Genomic DNA, 25023 nt, shown 5'->3' on the forward strand with positions numbered 1-25023 from the left:
AATAAATTTTTGGTTTTGTAGCATTCTACATAGCAATATAATTAGTATCTCCCAAATCAGTTTAGTCATTTGTTCAAACTGAAACTTTGGAGAAAAAATCATTTGGCTGCCAATTTTAGATTATAGCATTACACTTCAATATCACTTAAATATCAAGGAAATCAGGGATGTCTGGGAACCTGACATGGTATGCAGCATATTGCCAATCTGGACTGGTATGGGGACAGACTATAATTTTCCACAAAAAAATTCTGGCTTGTCTGGGAAGTCATACATAACAAAATCCTTAGCAAAGAACTGACCTATTTTTCCTTCCTCATTCTTTAACACTCTTTTTTCACAGTGAGCAACCATGGAATAAGAAGTAATAGTAATAGTGATAATAATAATATAATAAGTAATAATCAATAATAGTAAGAATAATACCTAAATTATTTCTCTTTCATGCTATTGCAGGGGATATCACACAGAAGGGATATGAAAAAAAAAAGTCAAAACTTCTATCTCCTTACATCCCTCAGACACAAGGTAAGCAATAAGAATTGGTTTAAATCTTGTTGGTATTTTTATTCTAAATGGATGATAGCTTTTGTTGGTTCTTCCTTTTTCCCCATCCTTCTTCATCAGGAGAGGGGAAAAAGGGAAGGAAAGAAAGAAAGGAGGAAATGAATCTTTTTTGAGCATCTGTTGTGTGATAGGCACTTTTAAAATACCAAAAGTCATCAAATCATTTGCACAGAGTTTGAAAGTAATGCATCTGTGTGTAACTGGCATAATCCCAGTGGCCATGGAAAAAACTGCTCTTTTGCTGTGAATTAAACTCAGAGTCTCAAACATTGCAGGTATGGCATCTACCATATCCTGTTCCCCAGGATATTTATGCCTGAGCATGAACTGCCAAAAAGAGAAAAAATAAAGATTTATTATAATTCAGCTATAGGATTGGGATATCTGAGAATTTGGTGATGAAACTTCTAAATAATGTTTTGATTGATTCATAGATTCACTCCTTCTGTAAAGACAGTATATTAGATATTTGTTTTGTTTTGCTTTGGGGCCACACAAGCACCATAGCTATCTCCAGTAGCAGACACCAGTAATACCGGGTGTAACCCTAAAACCAGACAAAACCAAGACAAAATCCTGGAGTCAGGGAGATGACTCATAAGACTAGAATGTGTACTTGGAACGTGGGAGTTCTGAATTTATTCTCTGGCACTGCTTCATCTGTGAGCACTGCTAGTTGCGTTTCATTTCCATCTTTATTTTCATCCCCCATTATGGTCATACTGCTCAGAACTTTCCTTAATATATGCTTTCTCAACTCCTGCTTCTTAACCTATTCCAATTTGTTCTGTTTGTTTTGGGTGGTTTGGTTTTGGTCTTTGGGCCCCACCTGGTGGTATTCAAAGCTTACTCCTGACTCTGAACTCAGGGATAACTCCTGGCAGGCTTGGGGGACCATTTGGGCTCCTAGATATCAAACCTAGATCAGTTGTATGCAAAGCAAGTAGTTTACTTACTACACTATCTCTCCAACCCCATTTCAATCCTTTCTGGAGCAATCATAATGACATCTCAGTAAAAAGTCCTCATCCTGTTTATTAATTGTTGGAATTTTTAAGACAAGGTCCAATTCTCCCTTGACTTTGCATTATATTTTAGAGGCTTACAAATTTTAGCGTACATCAGAATTACAGGAGGGTTCACACCAATTGCAAGATACCCTTCTTAGGATTTCTGATTTAGTAGATCTGCTTGGAGCCTGAGAATGTGCATTTATATCAGAATTCCAGGTGATGCTGAACTTGCTGATCCAAAAACTGAACTTTAGGAACCAGCACTTTAATTCCTTAGAGTATTCTGACCATACTATGACTTTATTTATCATTTACATACAGGTGATTTCAAATTATGTATTTTTTAACTTTTTTTTTTGATTGAACTCTATGGTTTACAGTACTGTGAATCTGTTGATGATGGCTTCCTGTTCACATAATTCCAACACCATATCTCTCACTGCTATACCCACTTCCCTCCCCTAGCACCCTCCCACAAATCAGTTTAGTAAATCTTTTCTCCCACTGTGTTGCCTATGGTCCATTATTGTTGTCTTGTTATATATCTTTACATCACAATTATGAACAAACCCATTCTGTATCTATCTTTCTGATTTCACTCAGTATATCTTTTCTATCCAAATTGCATTGATATTTGTTTTTGAGTTGCATTGTATTCCATTGTGATATCTATATCTATATCTAGTGTGTGTATGTGTATATCTATACACCATAAATTTTTTTGGTGTTGTTTTTTGTTTGTTTGTTTTTGTATTGGGGCCTTGCCCAGTGACACAGGTTACTCCTGGCTATGCACCCAGAAATCCGCTCCTGGCTTGGGGGACCATATGGGATGCCAGGGGATCGAACTACAGTTCATCCTAGGTAAGGGGCTATATCTGGCAGTGTTTAGTGCTTATTCCAGGCTCTGTGCTCAGGGATCATTCCTGGCAGAGGCATTATATCTGGGTCAGCTATGTTGAAGACAAGTGCCCTACTCACTGTACTACCTCTCCAAACCCAACATACCATAATCTTTATATTCATTCACCTGGTTTTGAATATTTGGGTTGTTTCTATATCTTGGCTATTGTTCTAAATGCTACATTAAATATAAGTATGCGTATATCCCTTTGAATTAATGTTTTGTGTTTTGGGGATCAATGCCAAAAATGGTTTTGCTAGGTTGCATGGGAGTTCTATTCCTACAAAAGATCTTCATTCCAGATCTCTCCTGAGCTCCTGATTCATAGTTTCAACTGCATATTATACATTTCTGTTTTGTACCTTAAAGGATATGCTATTTTAGTATCTAAACTTACCCATCAAATTTTTGGCTACTCCCTTACCACTATACCCTTACCACACCACCATCACCCTATCCTCCACAGATAAATACCAAAGCAGCTGGCTCCTGTGATAGCCAACCTTCTCCTATTCTTTCCTTCTGGTTTTGTTCTGCTTTTTATTATTATTTTTTTGGGGTCACACCCAGCAGTGCTCAGGGGTTCCTTCTGGCTCTACGCTCAGAAATCGCTCCTGGCAGGTTCGGGGGACCATATAGGATGCCAGAATTTGAACCACCATCCTTCAGCGTGCAAGGCAAACACCCTATCTCCATACTATCTCTTCGGCCCCTTATTATTTTTTTTTAGCACATTAAGCTGCACTCAGGTCTTAATCTTTGCTCTGTGTTCAAGAGATCACTCTGGCAGTGATAGGAATTAAACTGGGTTTAACATATGCATGGCCAGCACCTTAACCTTTGTACTATGTTTTTCTGTACTACCCTTCTGATATCCAACCAACTAACACAAAATACTCTCATTTTAAAGGGCATATGAAAAATGACGATGTGGTAGATTTACTTCTAATCATTTTAGCCTTTTTTTGGGGGGCTCACGCCCAATGACACTCAGGGATTACTCCTGGCTCTGCACTGTGAAATCGCTCCTGGCGGGCTAAGGGGACCACATGGGATGCCAGGAATTGAACCGGGGTCCATCCTGGGTTGGCCGCATACAAGGCAAACACCCTACTACTGTGCTATCACTCCAGCCCCACCATTTATTCTTTTGAAAGAATGGTCTATCCATCTCTCAATAGCTGGATGCCTACAAGAGCCTGAAACATAATGCTTCCCATATGCCTCATTTAGCAGGCTTCTAGGGAGAAAGGACCAAAAATCAACTCTCTTTTGGCATGGGTCAAAAATATATATGCTCTATAAATGAGTCACATTTGACCATTTTGGAGTTGCAGGAAAATAGAAGATATTGTATAGAGTGGGGGAAACTTCTTTTGACTGATCTTGAGCCAATCTGCAAGTTAAGCTAATTAGGTGCAGGTAGGACAATTGCTTCCCATGTGGCTGACTCAGTTTTGACCCCCAGTATTCCATATTCTCCCCGCAACCCTCCAGGAGTTAGTCCTGAGCACACCCAGGTGTGGCCCAAATTCCCCCATCTCCAAAAGGAGAGAGTTAACTTTGGGGTCAGAGATGTGGCTCAGTAGTAGCTCACCTCCTTTTAGGAGTGAGAAGTTCAGTATCCAGCAAACCCTCCCTTCCCCCCAGTCAAGTGCCATGCCAGCACTGCTGTTGTGATTCTTAGTTCCATCATAAGTGGATGATTACTACTGCACAGGTGCCAAGTGTGTATGATCACCACAATCCAGAATGTATGGCCCCTGGACAGTGCAAAAGTGACTGACAGTAAGAACATTGGGAAGCGGGGAAAGAAAATACTTTAGATTCACATAACTGATACTTGTTACTGGTATAATAGACAAGAGTCTATTCAAATGATGCAGGGATTTCTAACAGAATTTAAGAGCAGCATGTGCTTATTAAGTGCTTCCTGTGATCCAAGTACTGTTGAGACTGGGAGAGGGCAGAAGAGCCTAAAAATAAGGTGGACAAATCTGACCCGGGACCATCCCCTTCATCCCACCCCTGTTCTCATCCACAAGCTGCCTCTACCAGGGATTTGTGAGACAAGAAGTTTCAGAGAGAAATTCCTAGACTATCGAGAACAGTCCCCTTCACTCATTCATTTGAACTGCTGTTTTAGAAAAAATTCGCATACCAGCGGTCTGTAGAGCATACATGCATGAGGCCCTGGGTTTGAGTTCAATACTGGACCGCTCTCAGAGATTTAGTAAGTCTTGCAAGTGTGAAGCCTTAGATTCAGTCATGGCACCACTTACTGCCCTGTTGATAGTTTCTAGATTCTTCTGGTCTTTGAAATTATGAATATTCTCTTTTCATTAAGTTTATTATTTATATCTAGTTTCTAGCATTAGTGCCTATCATAGCATTGGTGCCTTATAAATGTTTGAAACTGAATGGAAATGGCAACTAGAATTTCCAGGAATTTCTTTAGCAAATTTCCAGAAGTTGGAGGGTTCAGGTAATTTTTATGAAGTGAAAGGATAAAGAAACAGACTATATTAATAGCTTAGAAAGTGATTGATGGATGGGGCCGGAGAGGTGGCGCTAGAGGTAAGGTGTCTGCCTTGCAAGCGCTAGTGTAGGATGGACCATGGTTCTATCCCCCGGCGTCCCATATGGTACCCCCAAGCCAGGAGTGAATTTTGAGCACATAGCCAGGAGTAACCCCTGAGCGTCAAACGGGTGTGGTCCAAAAACCAAAAAAAAAAAAAAAAAAAAAGTGATTGATGGGGCCGGAGAGATAGCATGGAGGTAAGGCGTTTTGCCTTGCATGCAGAAGGATGGTGATTTGAATCCTGTCATCCCATATGGTTCCCCGAGCCTGCCAAGACCGATTTCTGAGTGTAGAGCCAGGAGTAATTCCTTTGTGCTGCCGGGTGTGATCCAATAACCTAAATAAATAAATAAATAAATAAATAAATAAATATATAAATAAATAAATATATAAATAAAGTGATTGATCCTGTTGGCTTGCTTGTACTGCTAATAAAACTTCTTCTCTAAAGACAGTTTTCTTTTTTTTTTCTTTTTTTGGTTTTTGGGCCACACGTGGCGGTGCTCAGGGGTTACTGCTGGCTTTGGGTTTAGAAATTGATCCTGGTAGGCTCAGGGGACCATTTGAGTGAGATGCTGGGTTGAGCCAAGGTTGGTTCTGAGTTGGCCGCTTGCAAGGCAAACACCCTACTGCTGTGCTATTTCTCTGGTCCAGCTGTCAATTCTTTTAACTATTCTTCTAGCATGGTTCATTATTCCTAAATAACATGTTTACCATTATTTCTTGACTTTTAAAAAATTGGGGCATTATTTCTTCATTTTTTACTATAAAATAGTAGAATTTTTTCCTTTTTGATATTCTTTGTTTTGGGACCACACCTAGCAGTGTTTGGGGACTCCTGGTTTAGTGCTTGATGGTCACTTCCTACAGTACTTGGGAGACCATACAGGATCAAACCTAGGCATTGGCATGTAAAGCGTACATTCAGTCCATTGAGCTCTCTCTCTCTCTCTCTCTCTCTCTCTCTCTCTCTCTCTCTCTCACTCTGTCTCTCTCGCTGTCTCTCGCTCTCTCTCTGTCTCTCTCTCGCTCTGTCTCTCGCTCTCTCTCACTCTCTCTCTCTCTCTTTCTCTCTCTCTCACCCCTTCTTTCACACCATCCAGTTTGTATGGCTTTGTGCTCCATGTATTTTTATTTTATTGTAAAATATCATTCAGTGTTATGGTTGTGCAATCATTGTTTATAATTAACGAACTTGGTTTCTTAGTTTTTTGTTTTTGTTTTTTGGGCCATACCCGTGACGCTCAAGGGTTACTCCTGGCTATACACTCAGTAATTCCTCCTGGCTTAGAGGACCATATGGGACACCAAGGGGATCGAACCGAGGTCCGTCCTAGGCTAGCTCGCGCAAGGCATATGCTTTACGCCACCGCTCTGGATCTCACTTTGTTTCTTAGGGTTATATTTTTTACCCTTTCCAGCAACTTTATTATTTTTTCCAGAGACTACCATTGGTGCTAGCTTTCCTCCTTGGTGTTCTTGTTTAAGACATTTTTTAGTCCTTCAATGTCATTCTGCTGATGCTGTTGAAAGGACTGAAGATAGATTAAATTGTTCTTTTTGCCATGCATTATCAGAATTCTTTATTTTTTTTACAGTTACATTTTATTTTATTACTGACTTTTCTTTTATATTCTTTTCTCTTACAGTATAATTATCATGCTGATTTTTAAATTATTGTTACAAATAGGTTATAGAATCTACAGATTGAAAGACTGAAAGGAGCATCGTGAAGCATTTATTGTAAGCAGCATGTAACTTTTTTTTTTAGCATGTAACTTTTCTGGAGGGACTTATGGGATAAAAATCAAAGCTATCCCCAAAGCTTTATCTCCCATCAAGATCAATCCTTCTTGCCCCTTTATCAAAGATTAATTGGTTGTATGTCTGGGAATATTATCAAAATTCTTTATCTTCATTACTACTTAATGATTATTCAGAATTTATAGAAAGAGAATTTTTGTCAATATGAAAGATCTCACTAACCATGAAATTTCATTTTGGCTGTTCACTAGGCAAGCGAACACATTTGGTTTCCACAACAGCCCGATTGGAAACTGTGAGGTATTTTTCCTCTGGGGACACAGAGCTCTCCCTCTGCTCTGTTGGCAGTTCTCCACTGTTAAAATTTGCCCTTGAAGTTTAGCAGTGTCATCTTCAAGTTTAGCAGTGTCATCTTTCTCTTCGATCCAGATCTCTCTGCTGCTTCCTTTTTTTTTTAAATGGCATTGGTGTAAGCATTCCATTTAGTGTCCAGTACTTGCTATTGTTTCATTTGACCTTCCTGTATCTATTTTTCTTTCTTGCCCTTTGATTTTGTCCTCTTATCTCTCTTAATTGTATTATCTCCTGCTTCAAAACACCTTCAAAAATCACCTTTTAGATGATTCTAGGAATCCTAGATTTCAACATTGTTTCCCAATTATTACTTCTTGCCCTTTTAGGACAAAGATACACCAGTTTATGAATGTGACTGAGTGAACATTACCTAGCTCAACATTTTTCAACCACTTTGCAGTGGCACACTGTGCTGTGACATATTGTCTGGTGTGCCATGGAAAAATTCCAGTTTCATTCTTAACATGCCACTTCGGCTCACAAATAGACCAATCATTAGATTTCATAATGTAGTAATTATAAAATAATTTCTTTATGTTTATTTGATTCCTATTCAAGAGACTTACTTTATATATAGTCAATATAGGTCCAGAGTTAAATTTCTTTAACATTTTCTAATGGTGGTGTGCCTCGTGATTTTTTCTTTTTCATGAAAGCCTTTGCACAAAAAGGTTGAAAAACACTGTCTTAGAAGTCCATAGAAGTTCTGGTGACCCCTAAGTTTTTCCTTAAGCTTGGGTTTCTTCTGTGATTGTTGCTTCATTTGGTGGTGGATATATGTTCCTTATATTACAGGAGACATCTCTAAAACACTGTAGTTGGCAGGAGGTTCCATTCATACTCCTCTTAGCACACTTTTCTCATTTGGGTTCTGCCTTTGAGATTTTGCAAGTATGTATATGAATCAAGTTAGAATGAAATGGAAGGGGGGCAGGCATGGTGGCGTTAGAGGCAAGGCATCTTGCTTTGCAAGCACTAGTCTTGGACGGACCGTGGTTCGGCTCCCCCGGTGTTCCATATGGTTCTCCGAAGCCAGGAGTGATTTCTGAGCTCATAGCCAGGAGTAATCCCTGAGCATCACCTGGTGTGGCCCAAAAAACAAAAACAAAAACAGAATTAAATGGAAGGGGCCTACTGGTATTTGCACAGGCAGTGTTCTTTACAGGACTATTTAGAAAGAGGAGGCCCAGTAAATCCACCCCATATATACCTCCACAAAGGCCCTTTGCCTGGTCTCTAATGTGAATGGAAGGACATGGGGAAGAAAAACGAAAGAGAAGAATCCGTGTTTGTGCAACTTTCTTAAGCCTTTGAAAATTTTTCAAGGATAATCTACGATCAATCCTGTTTTGTTTTTTTTTTTTGTTTGTTTGTTTTTGTGATTTTTTTTTTGTTGTTTTTTGTTTTTTGGGTCACACCCGGCAGCGCTCAGGGATTACTCCTGGCTCTAGGCTCAGAAATGGCTCCTGGCAGGCTCGGGGAACCGTATGGGATACTGAAATTCGAACCACTGTCCTTCTGCATGCAAGGCAAAAATGCCTTACCTCCATGCTATCTCTCTGGCCCCCTTTTTATACTTTTTTTGAAAATTAATTATTTGGGCCCGGAGAGATAGCACAGCGGCGTTTGCCTTGCAAGCGGCCAATCCAGGACCAAAGGTGGTTGGTTCGAATCTTGGTGTCCCATATGGTCTCCCGTGCCTGCCAGGAGCTATTTCTGAGCTGACAGCCAGGAGTAACCCCTGAGCACCGCTGGGTGTGCCCACCCCCAAAAGAGAAAAACAAACGAAAATTAATTATTTAACAGCATGACTACAAAGGTTATTGTTGTTGTTATTTTTTGTCAAAGTTGTTCCTGATGGAGTTTTAGTCATTTAGTCAACACCAGTGCACATTTCCTGCCATCAATGTCTCTAGCCTCTCCCCTGCCTGCCTCTGGGACAGGCATTCACCCTCTCCCCACTCTTACTCTCTTTCTCTTTTTTTCTCTTTCAGACAGTGTAGTTTGCAATATTGTTGCTGCATCCAGTTTTTATCCAGAGTGATCATCTCCAACTATCATTGTCATAGTGGTCCCTTCTTTCTCCTAACTGCACTCCCCCACTACTTGTGACAATCTACTACTATGGACTGGATCGTGTGTGTGTGTGTGTGTGTGTGTGTGTGTGTGTGTGTGTGTGTGTGTGTGTGTGTAAATCATTGTATCTCACAATGAGGTCATTAAGTCATTGTTAAAAGTTTTAATAATCTCTTGTTGCTAGTTACTCATTCTGTTTCTCTTTAGTTTCTGAACATTAGGTGGCTTCAGATACATATTCATGTCCAAATTGGTATATTCCTTATAGGGATGACAGTAATTGAAAAATTGGAATTTCCCAAATATGGCCACATGGTGTAGGAATTCTGAGCACTGATTTTGATAATGTGTGTTTTGTGAGGTGTGTTTTTGGCTTCCAGAAGTACAAGAAGGTGGGGAGGGGTTCCCACATTTACTCCAGAATAGTCCTGAAGATGTCCTGAACATGGTGTACCTGGAATTTTGGTCAGATTAGTGTCACTGCAGGATCATAAAGTGGTGAAGCTGAGCTATTGATGAAGTTTATTTATGAAGTTTATTTATATTATGAAGTTATTTATTTATTTTTTGGTGTGGGGTGCTCAGGGGTTATTCCTGGCTCTACTCTCAGAAATCGCTTCTGGCAGGCTCAGGGGAACCATATAGGTTGCCAGGATTCGAACCACGGTCCTGCATGCAAGGCAAATGCCCTACTAATATGCTATCTCTCTGGCCCTATTTATAAGTTTATTGATAAAGTGTCGATTATGGGTGATGAGTATAGCAGGTGTGGCTTTGTCAAGGCAAGGACATGGTCTGCCCTATCCTTTCGAAATTGCCAGCTTTCATCTGTGTGACTGGTGCACCCATAATTTTTCGTGGTTGGTTTATTTTAATTTGCAGAATAGAGTGAGTCTGTGGAGGTGGCTGAGTGCAGGCATGATGTTGTGTACCAAGCAGTGCTAGTCTGACAGTTCAGTGTTCAGGCCCAGTGATGTGGGCCACAAAAGCTACACTTGTCCGGGGATGGGGACACGTGGAGCCAGAGTCAGACTTGAGTATTTGTATGTTAAAGGCATATGTTTCAGACTTTTGTGGCGTTTTCCTAATCCCTCTCTTTGTTTTTGTGTTTTCTTCACTTATTACTACTATGAAGAGACAAATTATCATAATTATTTAAAGGGACCGGAGAGATAGCATGGAGGTAGGGTATTTGCCTTGCATGCAGAAGGATCGTGGTTCGAATTCTGGCATCCCATATGGTCCCCCGTGCCTGCCAGGAGCTATTTCTGAGTGCAGAGCCAGGAGTAACCGTGAGCACTGCCAGGTGTAAGCCAACCCCCCCCCCCAATTATTTTAAGTATGCTAAACCTGTACTATAAAAGGCTCAATACCAAATTTTTGCGGGAAAAACTAGATAAATCTATCCTGTAAGAGTCAAGATGTAGTTCAGTGGTGGAGCACATGTATTCTATGTAAAAGACCCTGGGTTTGATGCCTGGCAGCCCAATTAATTAGATTAATAGACTTAAAATCAGTCTTTTATCTCACTTGATACAGTGCAAATGAGGATAATAATAAAGTAAAAGGACATCAGAGATAGTATAGTAGGTAGGGTGCTTGCCTTATGTGGCCAGTCTGGGTTCAATTTTTGGCACCCCAAATGTTCCCCTGAAAATTTCTAAGACTTATTCCTGAGCAACCAGTGTTTAGGAGTAAGCCCTGAGCACAGCCAGATGTGGCCCAAATTGCCCCCATCACAAGGAACAAAGAAATTAAATAAGCATGATATGGGGCGTTCTAAAAAAAAATACCATGAAAATTCAAAGGTACATGAACAGCTATTGAAATCAGAAATAACATTTTAGAATGTTATAAAATACTTCAAGCCGTACTGTTAAATATGTAGCATGCCTCTCTGTGGTATCTATTTTATCTTATCTCATTTTGATTAAATATCACTTCTCAAGTGCAAGTGAGGCTTATAATGTAAAGAACATTGGCATTTGGGGGGCATACTCAGTGAAGACTACTCTGGCTCTGTGTTGGTGGTCACTCCTGGGGATACCTGGTCATGTGTAGTTCTAGAGATTGAAGTAGGCCTCTTGCATGCAGAATATCTGTTCAGTCTGTTGTGTCTTTCTTGGGGATTGGGAGGGGTTGAGCCATACTCAACGGTGATCAGGGATTTTTCTTGGTAGGAGTTTGGGTGCCAGGCATTGAACCTGGCTAACCCCTATGAAGACAAGCATCATATGTGCTGAACTGTCGTCTCTCATCCCAGAATTTATTACAGTCTTAGTTGTGCTCTTTCATTTCTTCAATCTGGATAGTTTTATATTCACTATGAACTAGGGCATATTGCAATTTTGTATGACAACTCCCTATCCGCCTCACAACCCCTCCTATATCAGAGAGAAATCCACCATCTTGGTCTTGGTACTACTCTTTCCTCCCAAATTGTCCCCACAGGAGGATGGTAATGCAGTAGGAGAAGTGGTTCCATGCAGACTCCATTCCTAAAGGGACTCCATATTCTTCAATATGTTGTATTTCTAATTGTTTCATGGTAGTTGCTCAAAACTTACTTCTGTATCCAGTAATACCAACCCCACATACAACCAGTAATGTTGAGTTTGCTTCCTGTATCAATCTCCTAGATGTATGTTGAAGGAGGACCCCATTCTGCTTGACTTTGCATGAAACCCATTTGGATTCTGAGGGCAGAACTTTTGATATTGTGTGCCTGTAGCACCCTGCTTAGTCCTTTTCCTGATGTTACACTTAACAGGAAGCCCTGAGTCAAAGTATACTCAGATGCCTGCCATTGTACAGACAGGCTCAGAATCCCAACTCCCTTCCCAGAATCTATTCCTATGAATCAGGCTGGTGACCTTGTCTCCAGACTCCAGTTTCTGACATTCTTATTCTTTCCTCTTTCCCAGACTGTGATTACTCATCCTTCTAAGGTAGGTATACTCAGACTATCTGTGATTCTTCCCTCTCCAAGCATTGATTCCACCTTGAGTTATTCCAAGTACCCTCTCCCACCTATTAGGATGGGCTGGGAGGTGAGAAGTATAGAAGCACTATAATGATTCAGAGTGACTAATTGACACACTTTATAGCAAATACCTTTCTGGTGGTATTGGTCAGGTTCACTGTAGTTTATAGCCATATAATTGTTATTTTAGTGATCCTATTATTTTCTGCTAAGTCCCTTCAAAGAGGATTAAAAGGCCAGAACAATAGTACGGTGGGTAGGGTGATAGCCTTGCATGTATGCCTTACTTGGGTTTGATCCCTAGTACAACATATGGTCCCCTGAGCCCTACTAGGAGTGATCCCTGATCAGAATCAGAAGTAAGCCCTGAATACCACTGGCTATGACCCAAAACTAGGAAACAAACAAAAACAGATCTCAAGCACCCCATAGTTCCCTGAGCATTAAAGGTGTAGCCCTAAAACAAAACACAAAAGAGTGGAGAGCATACCTGGTAAACTATCTCTAAATCACTTCAGAAGTCTTCTTTTGGTTATGGACAAGTAAACTGACAATTACTTTTTCTCCAACCTTATTTTGTGTTATTCTATTTCTTCATTGTGCTTTAAAACCTTAGATTTAATAGTTTATCCCCACCAACACACATACTTCAGCAGATATTTTATGAAGTTTTGTTGTCTCTATCTCTCCCTAACTAAAACTTACCTCCCTTTTACCCTCTTTGTAAAACAGATATTCCCTGAAACCCTAATACAAATAAATCTTCTATTGTGTGGGCTCCAAGAGCTTTGTTCTTTAACTTTTCTTTGTTTTTGTTTTTTTTTTTTTGCACGTCATTACCTTTTATTTCTAAAGAAATTAAGTTCAATCTACTTATTATCTAAAATAAAATTGCATGTGTGCATAGTTCTTTCATTGGTGGTTCTTATGCAAAGTAAAATAATTTTTCACCACAGTAAGCTTCTATATTTCTCATTTCATAATTATTTTATGATTGACAAATTTGATAAATAGTAAAACTTTTACATTATCTGAAGATTTTCAAAACAAGTCTCGTAGTTCTTAACTAGCATTCAAGTTTCTTAATATATGATAAAGTGACACAAATTTAGTCAGTACTTTCAAAAATATAATTTTCAAATATAAAATGTTCATTATCTAACATCTCCAAATTAAAAATAAATCTTTAATTGTGCTCCTGATTTAAAGAGGAAGAAAAACACCAAGCCTGAAAAAGGCCCACCAAATAGGCATTATGATTACTTAAGACTCCTCCTGCATTATATATTATCATAATGTATAATCTAATGTATATGTAATTATCACAATTTCTACTATTTTTAGGGTCTGGAGTCAAAAAAGGAGACCCCACAATTGTAATAAAGTTAAACAAAATTTTATCCTGTCAGCCACAAGCCCCATACAGTCTCTCAGAGGAGACAACCATGTTCAATGTTACAAATCAGATTATCTGTGGAGAGGATATAGGGAGGTTCTAGCTTCTGATGATCTTTAAAATGATTGGCTGTTGTCTAGGGTACCTTCCTACTTCTCCCTTGTGTCCTTTCCAATAGACTACCTAGTATGGCCAGGTAGCTTGGGGCGATGTTAAGGGAAACAGGATTGAGAAAGCCTAACATGTGACTTACAACATGTGGCCCTTAGAAAATGGCATCCCTCTTTGTCTTAACATAGTGCTCTCTCTCTCTCTCTCTCTCTCTCTCTCTCTGCTTCTCTGTCTCTGTCTCATTTTTTTTTATTTAAACAACTTTATTACATACATGATTGTGTTTGGGTTTCAGTCATGTAAAGAACACCACCCATCACCAGTGCAACATACCCACCACCAATGTCCCAAATCTCCCTCCTCCCTACCCAACCCCCGCCTGTAGACAGGCTTTCCATTTCCCTCATACATTCTCATTATTAGGACAGTTCAAAATGTAGTTATTTCTCTAACTAAACTCATCACTCTTTGTGGTGAGCTTCATGAGGTGAGCTGTAACTTCCAGCTCTTTTCTCTTTTGTGTCTGAAAGTTATTGCAAGAATGTCTTTCATTTTTCTTAAAACCCATAGATGAGTGAGACCATTCTGTGTCTTTCTAACTTATTTCACTCAGCATAATAGATTCCGTGTACATCCATGTATAGGAAAATTTCATGACTTCATCTCCTGACAGCTGCATAATATTCAATTGTGTATATGTACCACAGTTTCTTTAGCCATTCATCTGTTAAAGGGTATCTTGGCTGTTTCCAGAGTCTTGCTATGGTAAATAGTGCTGAAATGCATATATGTTTAGGAGAGTGATTTCTTCCTGCTGTACGTATCCCTTGATCAATACAAAATGTCCATCTTTGTCCCTTACAACTTTCCGAAGTATAAAGTTTGCATCATCTGATATTAGTATGGCCACTCCAGCTTTTTTATGGGTGTTGTTTGCTTGGATGATTTTCCTCCAGCCTTTTATTTTGAGTCTATGTTTGTTCTGACTATTCAGGTGCGTTTCTTGTAGGCAGCAGAAGGTTGGATTGAGTTTTTTGATCCATTTAGCCACCCTGTGTCTCTTAACTGGTGCATTTAGTCCATTGACATTGAGAGAAAGAGTTGTCCTGGGAGTTAGTGCCATCTTTATATCGAAGTTTGGTATGTCTGTTGGTCAGTCTTGTCTTAAAGTAGGCCGTTCAGTTTTTCCTTTAAGAATGGTTTTGAGGGGCCGGGCGGTGGCGCTGGAGGTAAGGTGCCTGCCTTGCCTGCGCTAGCCTAGGACGGACCTCGGTTCGATCCCCCGGCGTCCCATATGGTCCCCCAAGAAGCCAGGAGCAACTTCTGAGCGCATAGCCAGGAATAACCCCTGAGCGTCACTGGGTGTGGCCCAAAAACAAAAAAAAAAAAAAAAAAAAAAAGAATGGTTTTCAGTCTGTAAAGTTTTTGAGCTGCTGTTTGTCTGTGAAACCATGTATTGTTCCTTCAAACCTGAAAGTGAGTTTTGCTGGGTGCAGTATTCTAGGCGAAGCATTTATTTTATTGAGTTTTGTCACTATGTCCCGCCACTGCCTTCTGGCCTTGAGTGTTTCCTGTGACAGGTCTGCGGTAAATCTCAAGGATGTTCCCTTGAATATAATTTCTCTTTTCGATCTTGCTGCTTTCAGAATTCTGTCTCTATCTGTGGAATTCATCATTGTGACTAGGATGTGTCTTGGGGTGTTTTTTTCTAGGGTCTCTTTTAGTTGGTACTCTTTGGGCATGCAGGATTTGATCACATGTATTCATTAACTCTGGTAGTTTCTCTTTAATGATGTTCTTGACCTTTGATTCTTCTTGGAGATTTTCTTCCTGGGTCTCTGGGACTCCCAATGATTCTTAAGTTGTTCCTGTTGAGCTTATCATAGACTTCTGTTTTCATCTGTTCCCATTCTTTGAGTAATTTTTCCATTGTTTGATCATTTGCTTTAAGGCTTTTTTCCGATTTCTTCTGCTGTATGGAATTGTTATTCATCTCATCTTCCAGTGTACTAATTCTATCCTCAGCTGCTGTTAACACGTGGGAAAGCTCAACCATGTTTTTCTTCAATTCATTTACTGAGTTTTTCAAACCTTTTATTTGACCTGAAATTTCAGTTTGGAGTTTTCTCATTTCTATCTTCATATTCTCTTGATTCTTATTAGTGTTCTCTTCTATACTTCCTTTGAGTCCTTTGAACATCGTCCATATTGCGACTCTAAACTCCTTATCTGAGAGACTGACTAGTTGTTTGGTCATGTTCAAGTCATCAGAGTTCCCATCGTCATTCTCTATGTCTGGCGCTGGCCTGCGTTGTTTCCCCATTGTCACACTTGTATTGTGGGTTTTTCTACGTGTTGTGGTTATATTCATTGGCTAAATGATGTGCACGGGGTCGGAAGCAAAGCAGAGGGGCCGTGCTCCTCTGGCTCCACCCTTTCTGGGCTTGTAAATTCACCTCCAGGGAAGGCTCCAGGGAAGGTGAGCCCTCTGCGAATGAGCCACACACAGGATGAAATCAGGCCGAAAATGGAGCACAGCACAGAAGACAGGCAGATAGGGATGCTGGCATCTGAGTTTCAGCAGAGTTCAGCGGCTTCCCCTTTCTGGGCTTGTAAAGTCAGCCATATTTTACTCAATTGCTCGCTGTGTAGCTTCAGAATGCAGGTTTTTTTTTGGGTTTGCTTCCCAGGGCTCTGAGGAGAGCTTCAAGAATTCAGAAAAGACAGAGAAGCACAGGTCCTCAGTTTCCTCAGAAGAAGCACAGCAGGGTGGAGACTCCGCAGGTGAAGCAATCAGCACTTCACCTGGCAGTCCCCACAGTTAGCCATTTCTTACTCACTCACTCACTTGCTGGCTGGGTAGCTTCAGAATGCAGTTTTTTGGGGGTTTCGCTTCCCAGGGCTCTGAGGAGAGCTTCAAGGATTCAGAAAAGACAGAAGCACAGGACAGGGCTCCCTTCAGGTCCTCAGTTTCCTCAGAAGAACTGTTCTTTAACTTTTCAGTATGTATTACAATATAAATGATATATTAATTAGCGATTGTTGTTAGAAGACTTTAGATTGGTCCTCATTTTGCCTTCTAATTAGATGCCTCAGAATTGGTTCCTTTGGTTTTCTTGTTAAAAAGATGTTGCCTCAGGGCCAGTGAGGTGGTACTAGAGGTAAGGTACCTGCCTTGCAAGCACTAGCCAAGGAAGGACCACGGTTAGATCCCGGTTCGATCCCCTGGTGTCCCATATGGTCTCCCCAAGCCAGGGGCAATTTCTGAGGCTTAACCCAGAGTAAACCCTGAGCATCAAACGGGTGTCGCTGGAAAAAAAAAAAAAGATGTTACCTTCTCATCTGGCTTTTTCCCCTCTCCTAAGAGAGTGGCCTTTGTTTATCCCAATAAAGATTATTCAGGAGGAGCAGCTGACATCTTGGCTCATGGTTCCATGTGGTGGGGTGACTGGCTTATGGTGTTAGTTTCTGGCCTGCTATACCTTCCAACTGTGTGTGGATTATTTCCTGCATTGGAATTGCTGCCAGACCTGCATCTCTGGTCCTACCCTGAGCGGGGGCATGGGAATCCCTCTCCCTCCCTGGGGATTGGGGAACTTATGACTCATCATTTCACAAGTGATCACTTATTTAATATATTTCATCTCTGTATTAGAACATGTTTGCTCAACTTTTTCTAAAATGTTTAATTTTACATTACTTGGTTCTAAGAATACATCTTGCTTCACAATTATTACAGGTGAAAATCTGATGAGTCATAGGTAGAATTGAGTTCGACTTGTGACAGGGTATCAAACAGAGGGCCTCTAACTTGAAAGGCATGCAGGTGATCACTGAGGTACATCCCTGGTTTTGGGAATTTTTTCTTTTTATTGAGGGTGGGGAAGTGGACACATGCAGTAGTCCTCAAGGTTTCCTCTTGGCTCTCTACTCAGGAATCATTCTTGGTCGGGGTTCTGAGGACCATCCGTAGTGCTGGGGATCAAACCTGCAAGGGCTACATACAAGGCTGATCCCGCTCTCTTGCTTTGCTCTGGGATTGAAAACAAAAAAACAAAACAAAACAAAAAATAGAGATAGACTTCCTTCTATTTTCGTGAATGGAATTTTTGTTTTGCTTTTGTTTGGGGTACTACACCCAGCAGGACTGTGCTCAGGGTACCATATATGATGCTGGGAACTGAACTGGAGTCAGATACATGCCAGGAAAATACCTTACCTCCTAAACTATCTCCTTGAATGGAAATTTTGATAGATTCACCTGCTTAAATATCAAACATTTCCAGGGTCTTTTTGTTGTTGTTGTTGTTGTTGTTGTTGTTTAAACAGTAGATTCATAGAAGACTCTACTTCTCTCTTTTTTTTTTTGCCAAAAAGCAGTAGATGGTATGCATATTGATTATTTACAAGATAGGCTTTGTATATAATAGAATAAAAATGTATTGTTTTACTTAAATTTATTATTAAATATTTTAAGACCACTATTTAAACATAATGGTGACCCCTAGTGGATATTCTATAAAACAGACCAAAATAACAGAACCTCCGAAATGAAGCTGTTTGTTTCCTTTGGGTATCTTTTAGATGTATTAGATATGGTATACATATCTAATAACGTTTCACATTAGAATGTAGAAGTTTCAAAAACTTCATTTGTAAAATTTTCACTTTTCATTTTAGCACTTGCCTGCATTTAATATAGTTCAAAATCATTTTTACTTCATACATAATTTTCTCCAATTTTAGTATATGTGCTGCCAAAGCAAGCACTATAATTTTCTCTAAGCAAAATGAAATAGTAAAAAACTGGAATACTTCATCATTTTTTTGTTTGTTTGTTTGTTTGTTTGTTTCGGTTGGGGCCACAGCCAACAGTGCTCTGGGGTTACTCCTGGCTCTGCACTCAGAAATTAAATTTTTTTTGTTTTTTGATTTTGGTTTTTGGGTCACACCCGGCAGCACTCAGGTTACTCCTGGCTCTACACTCAGAAGTCACTACTGGCAGGCTCGGGGGACCATATGGGATGCCGGGATTCGAACCACTGTCCTGCATGCAAGGCAAATACCTTACCTCCATGCTATTCAGCCCCATAGAAATTACTTTTTGTTTGTTTGTTTGTTTTTGCTTTTTAGGCCACACCTGGTGATGCTCAGGAGTTACTCCTGGCTATACCCTCAGTAATCCCTCCTGGCTTAGGGGACCATATGGGATGCTGAGGATCCAACCAAGGTCTGTCCTAGGTTAGCGAATGGCAAGGCAAATACCCTACCACTTGTGCCACTGCTCCAGTCCCTGTTTGTTTTGGGGTCACATCCGGCAGTGCTCAGGGGTTACTCCTGGCTTTGCACTCAAAAACTGCTCCTGGCAGGTTCAGGAAACCTTATGAGATGCCAGGATTCCAACCATCATTTTTTTCTAGGCTGGCTGTTTGCAAAGCAAATGTGCCCAACCGCTGTGCTCTCTGGCCCCTAGAAATTACTTTTGATGGGCATGGGAACCATATGAGATGTCGGGCACTGAACCTAGGATGGCCATGCAGAAGGCAAATGCCCTACCTGCTGTACTATAGAGTGCCTTATCATTACTTTGGACTACATAAGGAGCTTTGTATCCCACTTGATCCTTTAATTACATATGAATTGTTTTTTATATACATAGTTGTAATCTTCATATAGATAATGTTTTTCTTTTATCACTTGGCATTTTGTTTAGTTGTCACTTTTTATAGTCAACATTTTCCATTGTATTTCATTATGTTAATATCTGCACTTTTCCATTATAATGATGTATAATATACCATTATGTCTTTATTTTGACATATTACAATGGCAGTGAAACTATGTACATTCTATTTATTTATTTAGTTAGTTATGTTTTTGGGTGATACCCAGCGGCGCTTAAGGGTTACTCTGTCTCTGCACTCAGAAATTGCTACTGGCAGACTTGGGACTAGATGGAATGCTTGGAATTGAACTGGGGTTCATCCAGGGTTGGCTGTGTGCAAGGCAAGCACCCTACCCCCGTGCTATCACTCTGGCCCCTCTATTTTATTTTTTAAACATAATTACTTAAATTGCTCATGGTTGAGTTTCGGTCATAGAATGTACACTCTTCACCATCCACTTCCTATTTAAAATATGTAAATGCTATTTGGGGGCCAGAAAACTCCTGAGATATGGTTGGAGAGGGGAACTGTAGCTAGGAATGAAGCATTTTAAGCAGTTCCTTTTGTGCCTAAGTGATGGTAGATGCATTGTTAGTGATGTTTGTTTACTGCTTTGTTCCCTGAAGGACACCTGTGGTCTACTCTCACCAGACCTCTTCCAGGAGAAACTATCATTTTGGCAAGTATTCTTAGGTGGGACTAATCCAAAATTCTTTAAATTCAGCCAGGAATTAATTTCTTCTCCTTTATGCCCATATAAATATTGATTTACCAATCACAGTGGAGGAAAGAAAAAGAGACAACTGAAGATTGGAAAATTTTGCTCCTAGTGTCATAATTTATCTAGGAAGCTAGAAACAAACTGTCTATTATTTTAGTAGAAACTGCTATCTGTAGGAGAAATTTCAAGCTAGGAAAATTCAATATAATTTTGTATTCTTAACTATGTCTATATGCATATGTATATGAAATATATATGTTTATATGTATATGAAGCAATAGTTAAATATAATACTAGTTAAGTATAAAGTATATGTTTAGTTTTATATATATATATACTTACTTTTTACTTAGTTTGTTTTTGAATTAAAAAAACAAACATTCCTTTTTTTTTTTTTTTTTTTGGCTTTTGGTTTTTGGGCCACACCCGGCGGTACTCAGGGGTTACTCTTGGCTGTCTGCTCAGAAATAGCTCCTGGCAGGCACAGGGGACTATATGGGGCACCGGGAATTGAACCAACCACCTTTGGTCCTGGATCAGTTGCTTGCAAGGCAAACGCCACTGTGCTATCTTTCCGAGCCCAAACAAATATTCTTGATGGTGCTTGGGGTTACTTATTTCCAGCTTGGTGTGCAGTGGTCACACTTAAACTTTGAAATGAAGTTTCTTTTTTTTTTTTCCTTTGCTTTTTGATTTGTTTGTTTGTTTGGTGTCCTCTCCCAGCAATACAGCTTACTCCTGGCTCTGCACTCAGGAATTATTCCTGGTAGCACTCAAGGGACTATATATGGTGCCAGGAATCAAACAGGGGTCTACTGCTGTGTACACCCACATAGTACTATTTCTCAAAGCCCTCTTCTTTGGTTTTCTTGATGTTGCTGTTATTTGGCTTTTGGGGTGGCATATCCAGTGGTGACAGGAGCTTTTCTAAGCATCATGCTTAGGAGTTAATCAGGGTGGTGCTCAAGGAATCATATGGTGCTGTGAATCAAAGTTGGGCCTCAGGTAAACTAAGTGTTCAACCTATTGAATAATCTCCCTCATCTCCTAAAAAGGAATTGTAATACATAGGAATGATGATCTAGGCACCAAATATGAATTGGAGGATGATTATTTACATTAAAAAGACTAGTATTTCTAAACCACAATTATGAATAATTTTGTAATTTCACAGTGACTATATAAAAATCAAATCAAGTTAAAAAGATTAACTATGACAGGGAGATGACTCAAAGTTTTATCATAGGCCCTGCAAACATAAGCCATGAGTTTGATCTCCAGTATCACATGGTGCCCTAGAATGTAGCTCCCTCAGCACTGTTAGGTGTATCTACCCAAATTAGCTAATATATTAGCTACAGGCTTTATTATTAAGCCCAGTATACATACCTGATTTGATTTCATTTCTAAGAATTTATCACTTTTTCCTCTTTTTCCACATCTCTTTCATATAGCCTCTTTGGAAATTGAAGCAAGTTTTCTTTACTTTTCTTTTCTTTTTTTGGTTTTTGGTTTTTGGGTCACACCCGGCAGCGCTCAGGGGTTATTCCTGGCACTATGCTCAGAAATTGCCCCTGGCAGGCACAGGGGACCATATAGGATGCCGGGGTTCGAACCACGGTCCTTCTGCATGAAAGGCAAATGCACTACCTCCATGCTATCTCTCCGGCCCCAAATCAAATTTTCTTTACATATTTGAAACATTTGTTCTGACAGAAGTCTGTTTTTCTAACATTATACACTGTACCTCCCAGGAATGCTTACTGAACAAATTTGTCAGCAACTTATTAAGTGTGAATTTGACCTTTTGGTTTCATTTTTGGCAAGCTATATAAAATGTTTGTCATTATTTTAAACCCAGAAGATAATTGTTGCTTAGATGACTAAATTATCAAGAAAATAGAGATAGGGGCCGGGCGGTGGTGCTAGAGGTAAGGTGCCTGCCTCACCTGCGCTAGCCTTGGACGGACCGCGGTTCGATCCCCCGGCGTCCCATATGGTCCCCCAAGCCAGGAGCGACTTCTGAGCGCATAGCCAGGAGTAACCCCCTGAGCGTCACCAGGTGTGGCCCAAAAACCAAAAAAAAAAAGAAAAAAAAAAAAAGAAAAAATAGAGATAAACACGATACTTAGAGAATAGTGTGTTTGTGATTCTTTTTTGTTTTTAGTATCAGTTAAATGCACCTCTTGGATCTCATTTTTATCAGCTCTCTGTATTTGTTCTAGTAGGGTTTGTTCCTTCCTGTTTCTTCCCTTTGCTGTGGTAGCCTCTAGGTGATCTTGAGTGGAAATATTCATGCTCTCTAATAAATCTCCACCAAGAGTATCAGTTCCCAGCCCCTTTCACCTCTTTGTCATTCCTTGTAACTGGTTTTATTCTTTAGTTCATGTTCTAATTCATTACATTGAAAAATGCAAATTCTAATAGAGGTGAGAGAAACAGTTTAATAAAACATAATTGTCCAGGGTTCTATTCCAGCAGGTGTGGTCAAAAACCAAAACAAGCGAGAACAAACATAAATAAAATAGCAAATGGCTGTTGTCTTTAGATTAACTCACCTGGAGGGACTGGGGGTTCTTGGGACATTGATGGAGGAGGGATACAGGACTCTGCTCATGGGTTTGGTATTGGAACAGTGTACACACGAGGAGTACAATGAACAGTATTCTAAATGACAGTGCCTCAGTAAAATATAATAAAGAGAGAAAATAGATAAAAACTTTCATGCTACTCTTTTTGAAGTAGAATCCAATTGTTCTTCTTACCCTGTGGGGTGTTCTGGGTAGTTTTCTTCTTATTTTGGGGCCACACCCAGCAATGCTCAGGGATTATTTCTGGCTCTGCATTCAAAAAATTATTCCTTGTGGTACTCAGAGGCCATATAAGATGCCAGGGATTGAACATGCAGGTAATGCCATGTGCTAGGCAGGTGCCCCATGTTTATATATTCTGTCTTATTTTTATTTTTTGTTTTGTTTTTATTTTTGGGACACACTCAGTGTTGTTCAGGAATTACTCCTGGCTCTGCATCCTGGCAGGCTCAGGGAAGTTGTGGATCAAAGGTTTGCCCTGTGCAAGGCAAGCACCTACCCACTGTACTCTCTCCAACCCTACTAGAACCATGTGTCTTACTTGGTTTGGTTGGTCCTTTTAAATCTACTTGTTTAATTAATCAATGATAAGTAATTAGATATTTGCCATGACCACAGAAATTAGCATTAAAGGTATTGCTCAGATGTCATGCTTGTTTAAGAGAAACTATATTCTCTATGCTTATTTATAAGCCAAGTGTAGCCCTTACCTTGATTTGATTTCCTTCCCGTAACTCTGATCTGTGTGTGTGTGTGTGTGTGTGTGTGTGTGTGTGTGTGTGTGTGTGTGTGTGTGTGTGTGTAGCCCCTTTCTATTCTTTGTTTTTTATTTCAAGTGCTTAGAATGTTTTCTCTTTGCTATTGAGTGACTAAAGATCTTATTTGGAGGGTTGTTGTTTGTAGTCTTTCACATGATAATAGTTGATTTTTAAAAAAAAAAAAAAACTATCATCTAGCTGCTGACTGATTTATATCCCAAAATATTGTATACTCCTAAACTAAATTATTAATTCTAATTGCTTTCCTTTGATTATCCTTTTCATAACATTTTCTGATTGAAAATTGTGAGGACAGTCTTTGCTTTGTTTTCTTTTCTGTACAAAGGATGATAGTTATGGCATTATGGAGCCATTGTGAAGAATAGATAAGATAAAATGTAGAAACTTTGAAAATATTGTACACCATGATTTATAATAGTATTTTTTTTTGGGGGGGGGGAGGAAGTCAGGGCCTATTAGGGGTTATTCTTGGCTTTGTGCTCAGAAGTGACCTCTAACTGGTGCTCTGGAGACATGTATGGTAGTGGGCATCAAATTGGAGTTAGCTACATGCAAGGCAGGTGCCTTATCTCTTACATTATCTCTCAGGTCCTTATAGTGTTAGTATTTTTTTTGGTTTTGGGGTCACACCTGGTAGTGCTCAGGGGTTACTCCTGGCTGTAGGCTCAGAAATCCCTCCTGGCAGGCTCAGGGGACCATATGAGATGCTGGGACTCAAACCACTGTCCTTTGGCAGGCAAGGCAAACGCCTTACCTCCATGCTATCTCTTTGGCCCCTGATAGTGTTAGTATTAATGTTTCTGGAATACATTGTTGCTATTCCTCCCACCAGAGTATCAACCTCCCTTCCGACCTCCCGACCTCTCCACTATCTACAGCTTTTTTCTCTTCATTCTCTCCCCACTTAGCAAACTCACTCTGACTCTCAGGGTCTGTTTTCATTGGCCATTATTACCCCCTTACTAGGTTTATATGACACATATCATGAAATCATTTGGCACTTTTTCTCCATTTGACTCACTTTGCTCAGCATATCTTTCAGTTCCATCTAAGCAGCAGTAAATTACAAGATTTCATCTTCTCACATCTGAGTAGTATTCCATTGTATATGTGTACAACAATTTCTTTATCCATTCATCTAGAAGCAACTTGAGTTGCTTGGATTTCCAAATCTTTGCTATTGTGAATAGCACTACATTGAGCATAGGAGTGCAAATATCTTTTAAAATAAATATTTTAAGCTCTTGGGATAGATTCCAAGAAGTTGAATCATGGAATCAAAAATGACAGGTCTAGTCTTAAATTTTTGAAAAGTGTTTATACTATTTTTATGGAGGATGAACCAGGTATTCCTACCAGCAGTGGATGAGAATTTCTTGTTCATCACCCTCCTGTTAGCCCTTATTTTTTTTTAAATAAAAAATTATTTGTTTTTGATCCCTACTTAGGCCTTACTCCTGGTTCAGTACTCAGGTATCACTCCTGGAAGTGCTTGGTACCGTAAGAAACATTGGGGA

At 39.8% G+C, this 25023-nt stretch overlaps 1 protein-coding gene and 1 non-coding gene across 2 annotated transcripts in view; both read left to right on the top strand.

The window, feature by feature from the left end:
- The window catches only part of DIP2B (disco interacting protein 2 homolog B), a 262889-nt gene that overhangs the window by 107642 nt on the left and 130224 nt on the right, over positions 1-25023 (top strand). The window contains exon 2 of the mRNA XM_049783348.1: positions 457-528. Coding sequence (XP_049639305.1) covers positions 457-528 — 72 coding nt within the window. The remainder of the gene's footprint in view (positions 1-456; positions 529-25023) is intronic.
- LOC126023257 (small nucleolar RNA SNORA51) lies at positions 8312-8442 on the top strand. Its single transcript, XR_007500447.1, has one exon. It is a non-coding gene; the product is annotated as a small nucleolar RNA SNORA51 (small nucleolar RNA).

The sequence above is a fragment of the Suncus etruscus genome, chromosome 11 (assembly GCF_024139225.1).
Source record: "Suncus etruscus isolate mSunEtr1 chromosome 11, mSunEtr1.pri.cur, whole genome shotgun sequence".
In the NCBI taxonomy this organism is placed as follows: domain Eukaryota; kingdom Metazoa; phylum Chordata; class Mammalia; order Eulipotyphla; family Soricidae; genus Suncus; species Suncus etruscus.